Raw genomic sequence first — 19,199 nt, 5'->3', positions numbered from 1 at the left:
TACTTTGGCTGTCATCCAATGTATGTGGTGGAAACCAGATGTCTGAGAATGGAAAATTGCCATAACTGGTACTGGGCTGTGATGGACTCAGAAATAGTGATGGGCTTGTTAGGTATGGGTCTGCAATACCTTTATATGCCTGGCACTAGATATGGTGAGAGATTTATTCACCAAAGCTGGTGCTATTTGTGTTAGGTATCCAAGACAAAACCAAGAATGGAAGACTAGCATTTCATGTCCAGGACTGGGTAAAATGGGAAAACAAATCACTATATACAGTCATGGTGGTAGAGGAGCACATTCATACTGTTCTGGAGCAGCAGTAGATGAGGTCTGGGTCAATCAGACGTTTTGTGCCAAGGTAGGTGCTGGTGGCTATAGAGGAATTGATCTCCATAGCTAATACAGTGATCAATTGTACCATGTCAGTACTACTCCAGAAGACTGTTCAGTTCTTATATAATCTCAATGTGACCCTGTCAGTTAAAACAGATCTAAGACTGTGTGAGGTCCTAGATGACAAACCTTGCAGGGTCATCTTAGGAATTGGCCTTCTTTTAACCTCTAGTGACTGAGATGTGAGAAATTTGGCAAATGAGGCAGCATCATTGGCAACACTAATGGAAACATGTTGGCTTTCTCGCAAACCTGGGTCAGCTGTTTGACCCTAAGTCTCACCCATCTTTCTACTCACCAGTGCGAACAAATATCACAAGTATGGTCAGAACAACCCTTAGAGCTAACTGAGATGGGCCAATTATTTTTAGCCAGCTTGAATTTCTCTATAAAAAAACCCCCACTTACTCTTACTCAATATTACCAGTATTTAGAGAGTGAAATCAGTCAAACCTCTTTCTAAGCTTAAAGTGAAGCGAACACAATTAGGATAAGAATGAGAAAATCACAAAAATCTTACTTCAACAAGAAAATGAGTGATCATTTACTATATACAACTTATACAATGGTAAAGTACTGATATGAATTGTGAGTACTCATGAACATTATGACAGGCATTATCATAGTACCAGATAGTTTATCATCACCTTCAATGCAAACTATTCATCAATGATGACAATGGAGAAAAATTCATTAACAGAGAATACTTTCCTGTGGTGTGAACACTCCACAGGATTGTTAACAACTGGTGAAAAGGTATAAAGAAGTGAAGCTAGCTGTGAGGCTGCTTGTGAAAGCATGTTGACCAGGCATGAATATAAGTAAAAACAGACAAGTGATAGTTTTGGGTAACAATCCCTCTATCCAAGGGAGACCACTCTAATCTGACTTCCAACTCCTCAAGCAGACATCACTTCAGATAAAACTTATTTAAAACAAGCCAAACAACATGGTTAATATCTTTGTTTAGCTGGGTAACAGGAAGGGCTGTTTTTGTGAGGTAGTGGATGTTCTAACATATTCTGATCAGGTAGTGTATCAGAAGAAGAAAAGCAAACTGAAAGACATAAAATTAGATATTTTTACCATTCTATTTTCTTTGTTCTATAGGGGGTTTCATGGTTAGTATCTCCCCTTGAAAACACTAGATGGCATCTTGGTGCAACTCACTTCCGGATAGTTCAATCAATTAAGATGGCATATGTATATAAGAAAATGTGACAGACAGCTCATATTATGCAAGCATGATCGATATCTCACTATCTTAAAAAGAAATTCTATCAATATCTGATCAATTGTTTTTACATCTTTTATTTTATTTCCCCACTAACTTGCGCTCCTCCCAGCTTTCAAATAAATATTATCTGCCCATTTCAGAGCTTCAGTATCTTTCCATTACTATGTTATGCTCTAGTTTGTATTATCTGATTGTGCGAAAGTGTATCACTGCCTAAAACATTCTTGCAATTTATCTCGCTTGAAGAATAATGAAAATATGTTTATTTTTTACAGCTTCAATCATAGCAGTTAATGGAAATAGAATGACAACGAGAAAAACATTCTAACTTCTTAAGGTTCTTTTATTATTGATTTAGACTGTTGCTTTTCTGTTAATGTTCATTATATTTTTCATGAAATAACTTGAGTTTTTCTAAATGCATAAATGTCAACCATGCTTTAACAGACAGTCATGTACGAGTCTCCTTGATGATTATTTTAATTGTATTTCCTTGAATGGTTGGAAATTTTAGAGTATACAATTTGGAGAAATATCGATGTTTGACACACTATGCATGTATAGGATATTTGTGGTTCTCACCTATCTGCCTGTCTATCTGTATGTATATCTGTCTCCTTTCATCTGGTGCATGAGAATGTATATCCTCGCATGAATGTGTGGTCACATACGTATATTACATAAACATACTTCTGTTTAAAAATGAGTATAAAATGATGCTAAGATAGAAAGAGTGACCAATAGATAAAGACAACTACCATGAATATTTGTGTGTATCCATTTATTATTGACTTGTAGAGCATGTTCTTACAAGCAGTCTCTTTTTTAAATCATACTGTTTGTAATTTTACATCCAGTCACATGGATCACTATTGATTTAAAAGGCGAAGCAAAGTAACAGGACAGAATCTGTGAAATAATTGGATCTTTAAAACTTACATATTTGATGCAAATAAAGTAAAACTGAATTAAACTAATTTTAAGAATGCTGTTCTAGATGAATTTGCTGGTAGCAATCAGAAATGTTGTCTAAAGACCCCAGCAAATTTGAGAGTTATTATGTGTCAGCATAAGCAAAGAAAAATCATGCTGAAAGTTATTGCATATACTGTCCAATACTTGATGTTTCAAAAGTGAAAAAAAAAAGAAAAAAAGAAACAAAAACTAAACGTCATTTGGCATGTTATTCGATCTGAAAATTGTACAATATTTACACTCAAATATGAATAAATATTCCGTCTGCATTAATTACACTCCTTTATTGCTATAATAGCTAATGTAATTATTGATTTGTTATGTTCCTCTGAATACATTAAAATATTGTGTTCCTTTTTGTTTTTAAAAACTTTTCTGGTTAAAATATTCAGCATTACAAATCAGCTGATGTATTGAAATTCGTGTTATAATTTTCTTATCGAACTTGTGTTATAACTTTCTTAACTCATGTTATAAACGAACTATTAACCTTGCGAAAGTAACTGAGAAAGAAGAATATATCATCATATGAAAAATTCAAATTGTTGAGATTGTTTTCGCTAAAGTTATATAGCCAAAAATGTGCAATAAATGTTTAAAATCAGAGAGCAAAATGAAATGTTCTTACAAATGTATCTGAAATTATGGATCATGAATCTATATTATCAGGTATGGACAGTGTATTTAATTTAATTATTTGATATCATTTAGGTATTGAAAGTAAATATTATTTAATTATCTGATATAATGTAAGTATGGACACTGGATCTAATTATATGATTTAATGTCTATAATTATTCTTCTAGTATGAACAAAAGATGTTTGACATATATAATTGATTTATTGGTTTAACCATAATGGTCTGTAGTACAGATAAGATTCCTCCTTTGTTTACTTTATGTTTCGCTAAAAAGTGGTAGAGCAGTGAACTATCCGGAACTGGAAATTTTTTGTGGGCATGCGCACTGGAGCTAAGGGAGGTAATTTTAGGTGCTATGATCAGTAACTCCGTTGCAACCGTGAAACCCCCTATTGACTGATGCAATTACTTCTCTTTCTACAGTTTCTTTATCTACTGTTCCTTGAAACAACTTGTTATCTTTTATTTGTTAATCTTCATGTCATATACAGTATAATCTATTTAATAAGAGTAATGAACAACATCTTGTAAATAATTATATCATGATATATTTTACCATATAAGAATTTAGTTCAATTTCTAAAGATGACAAATCCCACTCAGACCACAGCTCATGTGGTTTAAAAACTCCTATGGAAAGAACCCTATGGTCCAGGAATATCAATCTTTACATGCTACACTCCCAATGCCAACATGTAATACTCAGGGCAAATTACTCCAAAGCCAATCGGTTTCTGTAAATATTTTTTATTTCTCAATCATTACCACCCACACTCCCACCCTCAACATGTAATACTCAGGACATACCTACACTTGAGCCAATCTGTGTCTGTAAAATTATTTTTTCTCATCATAACTCTTAAAACAGTTCAAGCTGTTGCCACCAAACTTAGTATACATGTTAAGCAAGTTGCAGTGAGATGCCATTTTGATACTGAGAAATTTCCACAGTAAATTTTTTGTCTTGCCTTTTTCAGAGAAACATTCCAGACACTGAGCATGATGTTGTCCAGCAGTGTTATCAGCGTCAACAAAATGTTAACAATTTGAAAATGTGCAAACAATTCGGTCGAAATGCTTTGAATGGTCCAAGTGTTATGCTCCAGAAAAAATATTTGAAATCCACATATTAAAAAGAAACAGCTGCTTTTAAAGTTTATTATTTTGGAAAATGTGAATTTCTTGTGTATTAATTTCAAGATTGCATGAAACAACAGGTTTACTAATTGACTGGTCACAGCAGTGTATGTTAAATCTTTAAATCATTTCAAGATTCTGACAGGTCTCTGCCAAATAGAGGCTTGTTTCTTTTAAAGTATGGTCATAGCAACTTGAGCTGTAGCTGTTAGGGCAGGATATTTATGCTTATTTAATTTTATGTCAATTGTACAGCAAGTTTTCAAAACTTATTTTTGGCACCCTCAATGGCTCATATGCTAGTATTGTTTGGTCTTTTGAAAGGATCTCCCAGAATGTTTAAGAGTATTTCCTACCTGCTCAAGTGGAACAGATGAATTTTTAATCTCCTCTACTATCCTTTGGATAGTAACATCATAGAAGGGATGGTCAATGTGTGGCAGCATAACATCAAACATTAAGTTCAGTTTGTTCTCCTTCACCACCTGAAGAAGTTCACTAAATAATGCCACAGTCTGATTGGCATACTGAGATTTCTGTTCGTCTGAAAGACTTCCAATATTGTGATGTGGATTCATCTACAAAACATAAACAGAATATGCAAGAATATTAAACTGAGCTAACTTCACACTGGAAAATGGTAAGAGACAAAAAAAAAAAATACAAAGAAATACAAAACTGTCATATCAAGTGTAACATTCAAAAACCCAGTAAAGAATGCTTCTGCACACTTTAACACACTAACCCCTGGAGGTTTTTGTCATTTTTGCCTGAAAATCAAGTAGGAAACACATTTTGAAAGCTATTTCTGAATAGATCCAAAATCCCCAAATCCCCAGTGATTCTTTCAATAACATACTGCCTAGTTGTGTTAGAAACATCATTTTTCATTGGCTATTTGACTCACACATGAGCAGAAGGGTAAAAGTTGGGATTTTTTTTTTTGCTAAACGGAGCCACTATTTTTGTATCGAGACAACTCTTTATTCCAAATGTCCATCTTATCCTACTTTTTGCAAAGGCTCATCTGTCTGTTTGCAGTTCATACCAGTTTGCTGTAGATCTGAGACCAAAAAGTCTAAAATCCATGCACAAAATTGGATTCCGACCACGGGCAATTTTCGGTAGAAAAAAGTCAGGTCCAAAAAATGAGTTTTTTTTAACTGTATTTTGTAGTGCAACTAGATATTCCAGATTATTTGGTATCATTGTAGAGCTACATCTGTCTACCTTTCTATAATATCACCCACTTTAGTGTATCATGCATGACCATGATGCTACAGAGCTCTGCAGTAGGCTACTACCTCCTGCCCCGTTAAGTCATCACTAGGGGTTAATGTGTTAACAAGGTCTTTAGCAATGTTGTACAAGTAATTTGTATGGTCTTGTATAGCACGAAAAAGGAGAAATTCTGCAATTCATTTAGAAAGTTTGCCAAACTAAATGTTACTCAGAAGGTATGAAAAAAGAAATGTAGTATCTTATGGCACAGACTATAGCATGCCATTTTGGAGATTGCCTATATCACCAAAGGTATTAACAATTTGCAAATTTTGATTTTTTTTTTGACTACAACAAAAACAACAATTTTGGTCTCTGAAGATTTTAAATGCTGATCTATATTGACTAAAACAACAATTTTGTTCTCTAAAGATTTCAAATGTTCATTTATATTAACTAAAACAACAAATTTGTTACATCTACTCTCCAACAAATTTCTCTTAAGCAAGTGACACTACTAACCTATAAAAATAACATTTTGATTTTTGAAGCTGTACTGATGATTTAGTTGACTCGAGTTCTTATGAGTTTATATATATATATATATATATATATATATATATATATATATATAATAATAATAATAATAATATAGTAGTGCCAAATGTGGTTAGACATTAAGGTAATGTGATTTGGATTTGTAAAGTAGCTTTAACAATTTTTCAGTCATATTGCTACGAAGTCTGCAATGTGGCAGTTTATAGTGATGTCTAGCACTGGGGCATCATGCCGCAGACATGTAGCATGATGTCCCACCCAGTCACATTATCCTGACACCGGGCTGACCAGTCCTAACACTAACCTCTTAATGCTGAACGCCAAGCGAGGCAGCTGTTAGTACCATTTTTGTAAGTCTTTGGTATGACTCGGCCGGGGATCGAACCCATGACCTCCCGCATCCGAGGCGGACGCTCTAACCACTAGGCCATCGGAGCGGTACATTAAGGTAATAAATTATAATAACTGTAATGAAATTTACAGTTTTTGCTACTGAATGTGTTTTAAAGTATGATATTACTAAACCCACATACTTTTTCAACTGTTCTTTAAATTCATGAGATAGCCCAATTTTAAATGATAAGGTCTAAGTATATTTTCAAATGAGATTTTCATTAGTATAAAAATGGAAAAGTAAAATAAGTGGTGGAACTCATCTCCAATATATTGTCTCCTCAATATCAAGTATTCTTCATATAATTTCTTGCTAGTACTATCAAGGTTTTAGATAAGCAGTGTATTCATATACTTTATACAAAGAACTCAGGTAAAAGCATGTGAAGAACTTTTAAAATGCACTAAAATTATGCTGAATAATTTAACTTTTAGCTTTTACACCAAGGCTATTAGTGTATGGCTCCTGCTGGAAATATAGTTCATATTTTATTATGGCATATTTGTTTGATCAATATAAACTATTTTAGTGGTACAAAAATCAGATATTTCATGCAGATTTGACATGACAGTACTTGATGACTCTACTAACACTCAGAGAGAACCATACTACTGAATGCACCCTGAATTAGTCTTGGTCACTAAGCAACCTGATCCATTCTAAATGGCATCAATAATATCTTGATGATTCAAGATTCAGCCTGGATTGTAAGTGTGCATTTTCCATTGTTCACAAAATACCACACCAATTTTTTTTTTAAAAGTCCCTCAAGTGACTTATGCTCTACTGGTGCAAATGAATTTCCAGGAATTAAAGATAAAAACATTTCTTCGTTGTGACTGTTTAGTGCTGTATCTGTATTTGATATTCTTGTGTAATTACAAGATTCTGAAACTGTTAACTGTATTGGATGTAATCAGCACCATTTTCATATGGAAAAAACTAGAGATGATTATAGGTATTTTGGTGAAAACCTCATGTCAATATTCAGGAAGAGTAGCAACAACACAAGATTTTCAGGATAGCAATCATGGCAGCAATATTGGATGTAAGATTGGCACTACTTTCATCTAAGACCAACCAGATATCATAAATATTCCTTTGGTGATAACAAGATTTCAAGATGACAACCCAGTAGGCCATATTGGATCAGCATCATTTTCAATTAAGACAAACCAGACATTACAAGAAAACCCTACGCTGATACGACTTATATTTAGGAGAAGCAGAGATAACAGATTTTCAAGATGGTTGCCATTGTGGCTGTATTTGAGTTTATGTTGGCACCATTTTTATTTAAGTTTAACTAGCAGTAATAATAAGTCTTTTGATGAAAATCCTAAGTAAAAATGTCAGAAGTAGTGATGACAAGATTTTTAGGATGGTTGCCATGGTGGTAATATTTGCTGTCAGATCATGAACATTTTTATTCAGGAGCAGCTAGACATCAGAAATTTATTTTGGGGGTGAAATTCATGTCAAAATGACCATCCATCAAGGAGTAGCAATATTGGAATTTTCAAGATGGTCACCATGGTAGCTATGTTAGATGATGGATTGGTAACATGTTCATTTTGGACCAACTAGACATCACAAAAATCCTTTTCGCATGTATGTATGTGTAATGGTGCAAAATTGTGTAGAGATAACTTCACAGTACATAGTGTCATGGTCAGCATGACACGAACCATTAGGTCTGATGTAAAAGCTGGGCTTGGAATCAATTCTTGACTGTGAGGGATGAAACCTGCTGTCAGGGGCATGAATTAAATTTTAACTAGTGTCCATTTAACAATGGTCCAACACATGTCAGTGTAATGTCAATAGCAGAAAAATGACAAGGATTGAAACAAACCAGAGCAAACAATTTTAGGAAACCTAGGGCTATTTGAAACGTGTCATAAAATGATATTTTCCAGAATAGTTATTAATAAAGGTGGACTAGAGAGGATAATTTGATGTGAGAGTTTTGGCGTCGAGAGAAAGTAATCCTGACTGGCTAAGCTAAGGTGTTCCCAGATGAAATTCAAGGTCTAAAAGTAATCCCCCTCACAATATTAGTCAGTCTGAGTTTTTCTGCCGAGAGAGGAAGCTGGCTTCGAGATCAGAAAATGTACTCTTCTCATTAAATAAATCATCCAACGGATAAGAGAGTTTAAAAATTTGTGAGACGTGTAATCAGAGAAGAGACAGGCAATTCTCTGATGATAAGCAAGCAATTGGCTCAGGAAGGCACAAAGGTATTGTCTCAGTTGCATACGATATATGTTCACTGATGTAAGCTTAGAATTATTTGTTGAATTTATTCATTTAAATTAATACGTACATTTTTCCTTGAGTTCAGAAGTTAATTGCTAGTATGCATTTCATCTCAAATGTTATATGGCTTGTGTATTATATGAATGAGTTCAAATTTAGTTTTGCATGTAACAGAAGTCACGTAGTGTCAAGATTTCATGCACCTCTTTGGATATTCTGTGAGAATTAATTTATATGTCTTAAATGAATATGTGATGAGAATTAGTTTTCCCTATGTCTGGAAATTTATGTATGAATCGCTAATTAACAAAGCAATGTAGTTAGGACAAGTAGTTAAGTCCATTAATTTGTTGTGTAATTAAGTTATGAATTCTTTCCAACTGAGATTCAAGGGTGTTAGCAATAGCAGCATTTGTTGACATGCATAGTTCAGCGGATAATTTATAGCCAAAGTGGACAGTAATAGTTATCTGAGAGCTGTAGTTATTTCATGGTTCTTAGTTAGAAATGTGAGGGGCAGCTTGCAAAGACATTAAGTTATGGTAATTGGGTCATGAGCGTGTATTAGGTGGCAAACTGACCATGCTAGCTTAGTTCTGTTCAATTGCAATAAGACAATATCTGATGTAAAGAGTAATAATACTGCTGATCCCATGATAACTGAAAAACCTGACTTGTATTTAGGTTGGGTATTATATGTTTTATTTGAAGGAAAAAATAGCTCCATACTGTGCTGCACAGTGGAAAGATCACAGTCTACAAACAATACTGTTGGTGACCCAAAGAGGCTACAGAGAGACCAAGAGGAGAAGAAATTTAGACCTATCACAAACACTGACTAAGGAAAAGACCAGAAAATCAGGTGATGCTGACATGCTGACAATTTGAGTTCAATGAATCATTTGATCATATCATGGAATTTGTTCTGTCAGTATAACAGAATGGCTAATTGAACTTCATATAAATATAGTAACACTATTTCTATGAGAAAGTGATTCATTCAAATGTCATGTTCAATTTCATTTTGTTTATGTAATTGACTAAATTGTTATATTTTACGTATGGGGGATTGTGTCATTTTATTCTATATCTCTGCTCAAATCTTTGTTATTCCGACCATTAATTTCATATAATATTTTATTGTCAACTCTATCCTGGCAATAATGTAGTGGTCGATCATCTCCTAGATAATGATAACCAAATCACTATAAGGAGTGGGAGATCAAACATCACCTGACAATGAGCAGCAGAGCTGTATAGTACATATGCACAATACTGGTTATAATATTATGGTGCTAACTAAAAGTAACTGTTCAAAAAATGTAAAAATGAATTGCAGCAAAAAGCTTTAGGAAGAAAAATCCTTCCATATAAATGTAAACACGCACTACCTAAAGATAAAAGATAAAAATGTTAACATTCTGCAAAATGTATATAAAATAAAAGTCAAAGGCAAGAAATGCAAAATCCTTTTAAAGATATGTCAAAATTTTTCATATAATAGACTGCATGCCTTCAAGATTTGAGTTTTTCTTCATCATACAGTCTCTTTAAGCAGTTGTCATCCAAATGCTTCTATCTCACAATGTGGAAGTTGACATACTCAACATGAATGTGTTCTGCTGTCAGTGGACCCTGGCATGGTATGCATTCTAGTTGAGGATCATCCTTCTGGATGCCGTTTTCAATTAGGCCAATTAAACATTATGTCAAGTCTTGCTGAGAAATCCCCACATCAATATGACTTCTGTTTAAAATGACTGCCATGCTGGCCATACTGGATGTCGGAGCAATACCATTTTGACTAAGGGCCAAATGAACAGCATAAGAAGACAAAACTGACGTTAATATGTCTTCCAGTTCTAGAGTCATCATAATAACAAGATTTTCAAGATGGCTATTGTGATGTAAATAGTGGACCTCTGAGCAGTGAATAATAGGATTTTCCATTCAGGGAGAGTAGCAATAACAAGATTTTCAAGATGATCACTATGACTAAGGTCACAGTTAATACTTCAGTTCAGTACCCATGAATGTAGTCCTAGCACACTTTTAGAGCATTTTTTCCCCTCTCATGTTGGTGGTGATGCAAGAGTTAGATTTAGGCATTCTTGGTATGGATTTAAATACAATTGTTTATGGTTTAGAATATGAACATTAGTTTCATGCCAGTATACTTTCTGTCAAGATTGGTCAGATTCTATTCCACGGTTTAAAGAAGTTATTTAAAGGTTTAACAATGATTTAAATGTTTAACAATGGTCATACCTGACTGGATCAACACATTTTATAGGAATTAGGAATGATTTCATGCCAGGATACGTTCTGTCAAGTTAGTTCAAATGATAATCAGTGGGTTTGTTGAAGTTATTAAATTTTCAGTGACAGTGACAATGTTTGATGGTGGATTCAAAACTGATTGGCATGATTTGTATCAACTTGAAAGACTTTTATGCATGTATGCTCTGTGTCATGTTTGACTGAAATCAACAAGGAGGATTTTGAGAAGTTCAAAATAGCAATGTTGATATATAACAAACAGGTTTTTTGAATTTTAAAAATGGTGGCCATATTCGAGGACAAATTGGCATCATTTGAAGAAACTTAAAAGGTCTTCATTGTGGGATGCTTTTTGTTTAATCAAAATCTGTTCAGTGGTTCTGTAAAATAAGTTCTTTTCGGATTTGTCTGTTTCTAGTAATGGAGGCCATGTTTGATATTGTGTCAGTATCATTTGTATAAGACTCTAAGGACTTTATTCCAGGACATTATGTGCCAAGTTTGGTTTTAACTGGTCTTGCAGTTTTTGAGAAAAAGGTGAAAATAGCAATTGTCGATGGTAGCTAGATGTTGGATCCTGGACACTGTATGATGGGTAAAAAGCAATAATATAAGCTCACTTAGATTTACAGTTAGGTGAACTAAAAATTGCAGAGGTGCTGTAAGTGGGCTTTCTGTGTGCTGGCATTGCCTGAGCCCTGAATGGAATTCAGGTCAACACACAAGTAGGGGGTCCAAGGGCAAAACACCATTTTGAAATGGAATTTTTAAAAAATGCTTTTTTATGATAATTTTAAATAAAATCAATATTCCCTATCAATAACAATTTACTCACCACTGTAATAACAACAAATGTGAATTCTATTCTATAGTATATTTTACAGCATGTTTTGCCAGATTTGTGTTTTATGTTTGTTGAACAGTCTCTAATTTCACAACATCTACTTGTTTTTACAATAGTATATAACCTTACCTATCACCAAAGATTCCTTATCTCACTATTGTGTATCTTCACTCTATTTTTAAAACATTTCTTATTGACTACATCCTTCCTCACTTTCACCACTGGGGCTTGTAATATACTTCCCAGTCAATGTAGTGTATGCATAAAAACATACACTAGATTATATGTTACAGGTCCTGTAACCATTACCATTCTGTAAAAGCATAGAACAATTGTGCACTGCATGCTGACTGTCTTCCCATGAAAACCAACAAAAGTGAATTCTTGATGACAAACTGGCCAATCAGACAGCACATAACTCCAGTAGAACTACAGTTTCAGACAAGTATACAGTTTCCAGCAAACACAGACCTAAGTACATTTAAGAAAACCATTTACTAGAGCACTGGATTTGTGACTGTAAAATGCAGAGTACCAATGTAAACATGGAATGTGAAAACAAAGACTGAGATGTGGAAAGTGAAGACTGCAACTGAGATTCTTTGTGAAAAAGCAGTATTCACCACATCACACCACATCACTGATATAGAACTCAATAATAGTGAACAAATACAATGTACAGAGTGTTCAAAAAACAAAGACAAGAGGATACGAAAAGTAGACCTTACCCTATCTGCGAACATGTAATGAAACAAATAGTACTTAAAATTTTGGCACTTGTATTAAATTGAGAACAATCCTAATATCATATTTATTCTAAATGAATGCTGTTTGTACTATTATCATACCACATAAAACTTTAAAAAATATATCTAATTAAAAAATATTTGTAAAGCCATCACAGCTTCTTAATTACTTCAAAAAATGTCAAAAATCAGAAACTGGACTGCTACAGTTATTTTGTTCATATTCTTTATACATAAATTCTAAATAAAATAAAAAAATATTACAATTCAAAATGTGAATTTTAGAATGGATGCTGAAGAAAAAAACATCAGCTTTATTTTAACTAAACGAGAATGATTTGTAGGTATGTCTTACCTCTAAAAACCATGACCCAGCATTCAGTTGTCTGAGCTGTGACATGTTCAGACTGGAAGGATCTGCATACTGCAAGTTGGGAAAGACATGGGCAATGTTTGTTGTCCTTTTCAAAGACCTATCATGCATTAAGAATGGAATGCCATCATAACTGAAACAGACACAAGAGTTTATTCATTGTGCAATCAGTCTTTATAAATAATCTGCAACTGGGTAAAATATTTATATATCCTGTATAAATGACAATTTCCATTATATACATACTAGCATACTGTACAATTTGGACACTTTTTTTTATAATCAATGATTGCTGTACAGCTCTCTCTCATTATGGTGCAGTAGTTGGGATTTACATGTGCCAACCATATTATGTAACGAATCAATATATAATGAGAACCACATTATAAAATGAGCACTTCAGGCTGTTTTATTTGAAACCATATAATAGTAAATTTGATAAAAGAATTAAAGTACTATAGTTTAATATACTGTGTTATATCCAGATGTACACTATAATAAGGAAGCTCTGTAGGTGGTAATTTTTACATGCACTTATCAGTGCTAAAAGGTATCACATTAAAACAACGGTTGCAAATGAATATATTTATTAACTGTTTCATCTTCCTTTAGTTAGCTGAGCTTTTGGTGAAGTATGATCACATCAATATTTAAAATATAAACAAATTCTAGATAATAAGAATAATAATAATAATAGTAATAATGAGAACTTTCTATAGCACCTAATCTTTAGAAGCTCTAAGCGCTTTACAACATTAGATAACACCTATAAGATAAAAAACATATAATGATATGATTACAAAAACAAACACCATGAAATTAGAAAACATTAAAAAAACATGCTGAGAATATTTAAGGTAGGAAACATTATTAGGTCTTTAAGTTTGCTCTTGCAGTCTAAATAAGTGAGTTTTGAGGGCCCTCTTGAATGTGATCACTGTGTCTTTGTGTCTAAGTTCAGTGGGCAATTCATTCTACGTTGCTGGGCCCTGGTATGCAAAAGAACATTGTCCATATGACTTTGTTTTCATAGTGGGAATAATGAGTATACGATTGTCAGAAAAGGAGCGTAAGTATCTTGCTGGTGTGTACACATGGGTGAGGTCGGATAGGTGTGTTGGACTAGAGTCCGACAGTGAAACGTAGCACAGAGAACAAATTTGTGTTTGATTCTGGATCGAATGGATAGCCAGTGTAGGGTACAGAGCAGCGGGGAGGTGTGCTCTGATCGTGGTAAGTAAGTATGATCCGAGCAGCTGTGTTTTGAACTTTTTGAAGTTTCTGGAGCAGATATTGAGATGAACCAGACAGAATTGAGTTACAATAGTCCAGTCTTGAAAGTACTAATGAATACACAAGTGTTTTAGTGGCATCAACTGAAACATATCTGCAAACTGAGCTCAAGATATGCAGCCTTGCATATGTTCATGACATGTTGGTGCAATGTGAGAGTACTGTCCAGAGTATCACCTAGGTTTTGGATTGATTGTGTGAATTTAATGTTGATGCTGCTGATATTTATTGTGTGAGGTAAAGGATGTGAATGAGAAAGTCTTTGTGTTGTGGTCAGAATGGCCTCAGTTTTATCATCATTCATCTGCAGCTTGTTACATGTCATCCATGATTTCACATCAGAAATGCACCTCTCTACACCTAGGATCGTAGCATCAACTTCAGTTGGGTGGCTAGATTTGTATATTTGGGTGGGTGTCATCAGCGTACAATTGGTGAGACACTGGATGATGATCTATGACACTTGAGAGCGACAGTGTACAGAATGAAGAGAACAGGTCCAAGAACAGACCCCTGTGGAACACCACAACATAGATCAACTGGGCTGGAGTATATTCCATTTGCAGATACAATTTGTGTCCTGTTGACCAAGTAGGACATGAACCACAGTAAGGCTGTATCATGAATGCCAAATACATGCTGGAGACAGTGAAGTAATATATCATGGTCTCTTGTGTCAAATGCTGCAGACAAATCAAGGTAGGTAAGGACAGTAATCTTTCCGCTATCCAACGCAGAGAGAATGTCATTAACTACTTTTAGAAGAGTAGTTTCCCTACTGTGGCAAGGGCGATATGCAGATTGTACATTGCTAAAATGACTGTTTGAATTTAGATGAGATACAAGCTGGGATAGAACTAACCTTTTCTAAGATTTTTTATATGAATGGGAGATTAGAAACTGGGCAGTAGTTCTTTAAATCGTTATGGTCTAGTGTTGGTTTCTTCAGCAGAGGCTTTACAATGGCAGTTTTGAAAAATGATGGGAATTCCCCGGCTGAGAGAGGTATTAGTAACATCAGTTTGTGAAGGCAATACTGGATCTAAGCACTCAAGCAGCAGTGATGTTGGAATTGATCAAGTTCACATGACTTTGGTGCACTCTTCATCATGATTGTACGTACGAAATCCATAGAGACAGGATCAAATGCTGCTAATGGTTACCGCTCAAATTCTGTATCCCAACTGTATGGTGATGACGAGTCAATTCAAATTGTGGTGCCAAGCCTATCTCTAATGGTTTGTACTTTGTTACGGAAGAAATCTGCAAACAGGTCCGGAAGGTCGACTATAGAGATGGTAGTTGGAAGTGGTGTACATTTGTTTCTTGACATTAGCTTGTTAGTAATCTCGAAGAGCTGATTGCAGCTAGAACTTTCCATGATCTTATTATTGTAGTGGGCTGATTTCGCTGCATGATCTATGTTTGTGACATTCTTCTTAGCGGCTTCATAGATTTGCGTATGAATGGTGAGTCTGGTGGAAAGCCAAAGCCTCTCAGCTTTACTGCAGTCTCTTTTAGCAGTGCGAAGCACGTCCCTAACACTGCTATACCATGGAGAACACTTTTGAATTGATACTCTGCACTTGGTAGTTGGTGCATATTTGTCAAGCAATGAACACAGGCAGTTATCAAGTTGTTTTGCGGTAGGAGATAAGCAAGTTGTTAAGTTAGCTTGGATGTCGTGCATTAGTTTGATTCTATTTATCATACGGAGGTTTCTCTTAGTAGCAGATAAAGGTGGAGGGTTAGGGATTGACAAGTCAAGATGGCATATAATGCAGAGGTGATCTGATGCAAGGTCATGGGATACCAGGGAGGACCGCAGAATGTTATCATGAGGTCTATGAAGAATCCAGTCTAAAATGTGACAGTGTTTATGGGTGGGTTGGTTAACTGACTGTTTCAGGTTGAAAACATTAATGGAATCTATGAGTTTTGATGTATTTGGGTTTCCAGGTCAGCCAAAGTGAAAGCTGAAATCTCCAAGAATAACCAGATTGCCACCTATCAAATTTCCATAGTCCAGGAGATTAGGTAACTGCTCCAAAAAGAGAGAGTCAGCCAGCTTGTTTTTTCTACTAGGAGGAGGGTGGTATAGGCAGAAAAAATGGACTGACCTTTGCTCCAGTGTGTGTGTGGTTTGGACTAGTTCAAACGATGTGGGGTCGAAATCGAATGTTGTGGTGTGGTTAAGACGTTTTATCATGGAGTTCTTTGTGATGACAGCAAATTCCACCTCCGCGAGAATTATGGGGAAATGACTTGATGGAGTAACTAGTGGGCGTTAGATCCGCACACTTGGGCTCATTGCCTGATGTTGTTAGCCATGTTTCTGTCAGGAAAAATAGGTCAATATGACAAAATTAACTATTTCTGTGCGCTTTTCCGGTGGTCCTACTGACTGAACATTGAATAATACAATATGCAGAGGTATATCCTGGATAGTTGACACAAAGGTTGACGAATTAATACGGGTTTGAATTAGGTTATCTAAATTAACGGTCGATTTTTTTTTTTTTAAATTGTTGAGCCAAAATAAGGGAGATAACTGGAATGCTTCTTCCTGTTCTACGCCGGCCAGTTTTTAAACGTTTCTTTTTTCGCTTCTGTTTACATTTAGGTAATGATGAATGTAGTCCCAGTTCATTTACCTTAAAGGATTTCTTAGGGTGTAAATTTTGGTTGCATTTTGGGTGTTGCTATATTTCTTGCCTGATTTCTTACCACTGTTCACAAAACAGCAGACATGGCAAGTGTGTGTGTGTGTGTGTGATTTGGACTTTTAACGTAGCTTTAACAATTTTTCTGTCATACCGCTACGATGTCTGCAGTGTGACAGTTTATAGTGATATCTACCAGACATGTAGCATCACATCCTACACAGTTAAATTATCCTGACACCAGGATGACCAGTCCTAGCACTAACCTCTTAATGTTGAGCACCAAGCGAGGCAGCTGCCAGTCCCATTTTTATATGTCTTTTGGGTGGACATGTCAAGAATCTATGCAACAGACCTTTAGGGTTTTCCAAGTGACCATAAAAATTAAAATTAAAACTGACAGAAATGTATCACAGAACCTTCTTGCTTTGAAACTCCTGGCTTACAGCACAGAATAATAAAACTGAGAAAAAAATGTCAGAAAAATGAGATTTTCTAAGTTGATATTTTCTCCACTTGTGAAAAAAAAACAAGTGCTAAAAAACGTTGCATTTGAGCCCTGAGTACAAGTAGTGATGGTAGTACTGACCTTATATGTACATCAGATTCTACACCAAAAGCCCCTTTATTAGCGGCAGTGGAGAATGCTATCACAGTGTTCTCTGGAGCAATCTGGAATGAGTGAATGAATGAATGAACGAATGAATGAACAAATGAATGAATGACTATAAAAAAAATTAAATTTCATTACAGGAGATTTATACATTTGTTATTTTTAACACACGATTTATTCATCTTGTTAAACCCAATCTTTTTCCCCCAAATTAAAGTAAAGATGCGGTGCTAAGAAGTAAAATAAGTTTTTGCCATGAACCTACAAGCTTCTTCTTTCCTTCTTAGCAGACATTAGCATAAAGATACTAATAACAATTTTCAAGATTGCCTAATTCTAATAAACGAAGCAAGTTGACAAATTTATATTTTTTGCAACTAATGCAAAAACAAAGTATTCAACTAATTTAACCAGTTTTTAAGTTTCATTTGAAATATGCATAATTGTAGGATTTTCTTTCTCAACAAAGAAAGACAGATTTTATGTCGGGACCAGTGATATATCTATAAAACATATACGCCTCTACCAATATGAAGCAAATCTAGGGTAAATATGAAGGAATCTTATGAAAATAAATTGTGTTTCCACAAAATATTAGGTTTTCTTCATGTCAAACCTCATGCTTTTAATTCATGAAAACCTTTGAAAGCTGTTGAGCACAAATGATATTCTCACCTAATGTGCCATTAGGAATCTTACAAACATAGGTAACTATATTTTTAAAAAAGGAAACAAAATAACTTTTGATACAACTGGAAGCCTCCAATACCAGACCTTCATCTTGTATGATGTCATGACATCACTTTGTTGGAAAGAAATAAGAAAATACAATATGGGTAGATGAATCTATATAACAGAGTAATAAAGTTGATTTTTGATAATGCTGAACAGTAATGTTGAATAAGCCACAGTTTGAGACACTGAATTAACAATAAAACTATATACTGGCATATGCAGCTTGCAAGGACCAATCAGTAGAAAAGAAAACAGACCCTTATTTGCTGGTGCATTATGCAATAGCAGATCAGAGCCTTTGGTATTTGCAGTTGGACAAACTTATAACATAGTATGTATATATGGTATTTGTGATACACTAATTTCCATAGTAGCCACAAACCACAGATTTACAGATTCTACAAACAATGCTTATTCTGCAGCAAGCAATTTTTTTCTTCTTCAGGTAACTGTTTCTCTGAGAATACTTACCAAGTCACATTAACATCAGGTATATAAGCTTACTAAATCCTGAATCAAGCCCTACTGACAAAAATTATCATTTCTGTCTATATGGTATAAACAAATGGCAATAACTCTTGTATATTACCTCCCTTTACCACCACTGGGCATTGCAAGTTTTTTAGGTGAGCAAACTACCAATGAGGAAGCTCACATATTAAGGTGGATGGGAGGGTCTTTAAGTATTTTGATCAGTTAAGTATTCCTTTAGAAACACAGTAACTAGAAGAATTTGCTTTCTCCTTTGAAGAAATACCCCAACCATATTAACTTTGGAAGAATAGGTAATGGAAGGAGTAGATGCTGAGCATCCTACTTGTACCCTGGGTACCCT

The 19,199-nt window shown here is 34.8% G+C and overlaps 1 protein-coding gene across 1 annotated transcript in view; it reads right to left on the bottom strand.

The window, feature by feature from the left end:
• The window catches only part of LOC149799776 (glycerophosphodiester phosphodiesterase 2-like), a 96,923-nt gene that overhangs the window by 30,580 nt on the left and 47,144 nt on the right, over window positions 1-19,199 (bottom strand). The window contains exons 8-10 of the mRNA XM_089959164.1: window positions 17,606-17,688; window positions 13,043-13,193; window positions 4,742-4,963 (exon numbers count right to left, since the gene is read on the bottom strand). Coding sequence (XP_089815290.1) covers window positions 4,742-4,963; window positions 13,043-13,193; window positions 17,606-17,688 — 456 coding nt within the window. The remainder of the gene's footprint in view (window positions 1-4,741; window positions 4,964-13,042; window positions 13,194-17,605; window positions 17,689-19,199) is intronic.

This window comes from Sinohyriopsis cumingii, chromosome 5, assembly GCF_028554795.1.
Source record: "Sinohyriopsis cumingii isolate HCF-2022 chromosome 5, ASM2855479v2, whole genome shotgun sequence".
Taxonomy (NCBI): Eukaryota; Metazoa; Mollusca; class Bivalvia; order Unionida; family Unionidae; genus Sinohyriopsis; species Sinohyriopsis cumingii.
The sequence above is the reverse complement of the archived record's forward strand: the minus strand, read 5'-3'. Positions and strand labels throughout refer to the sequence as shown.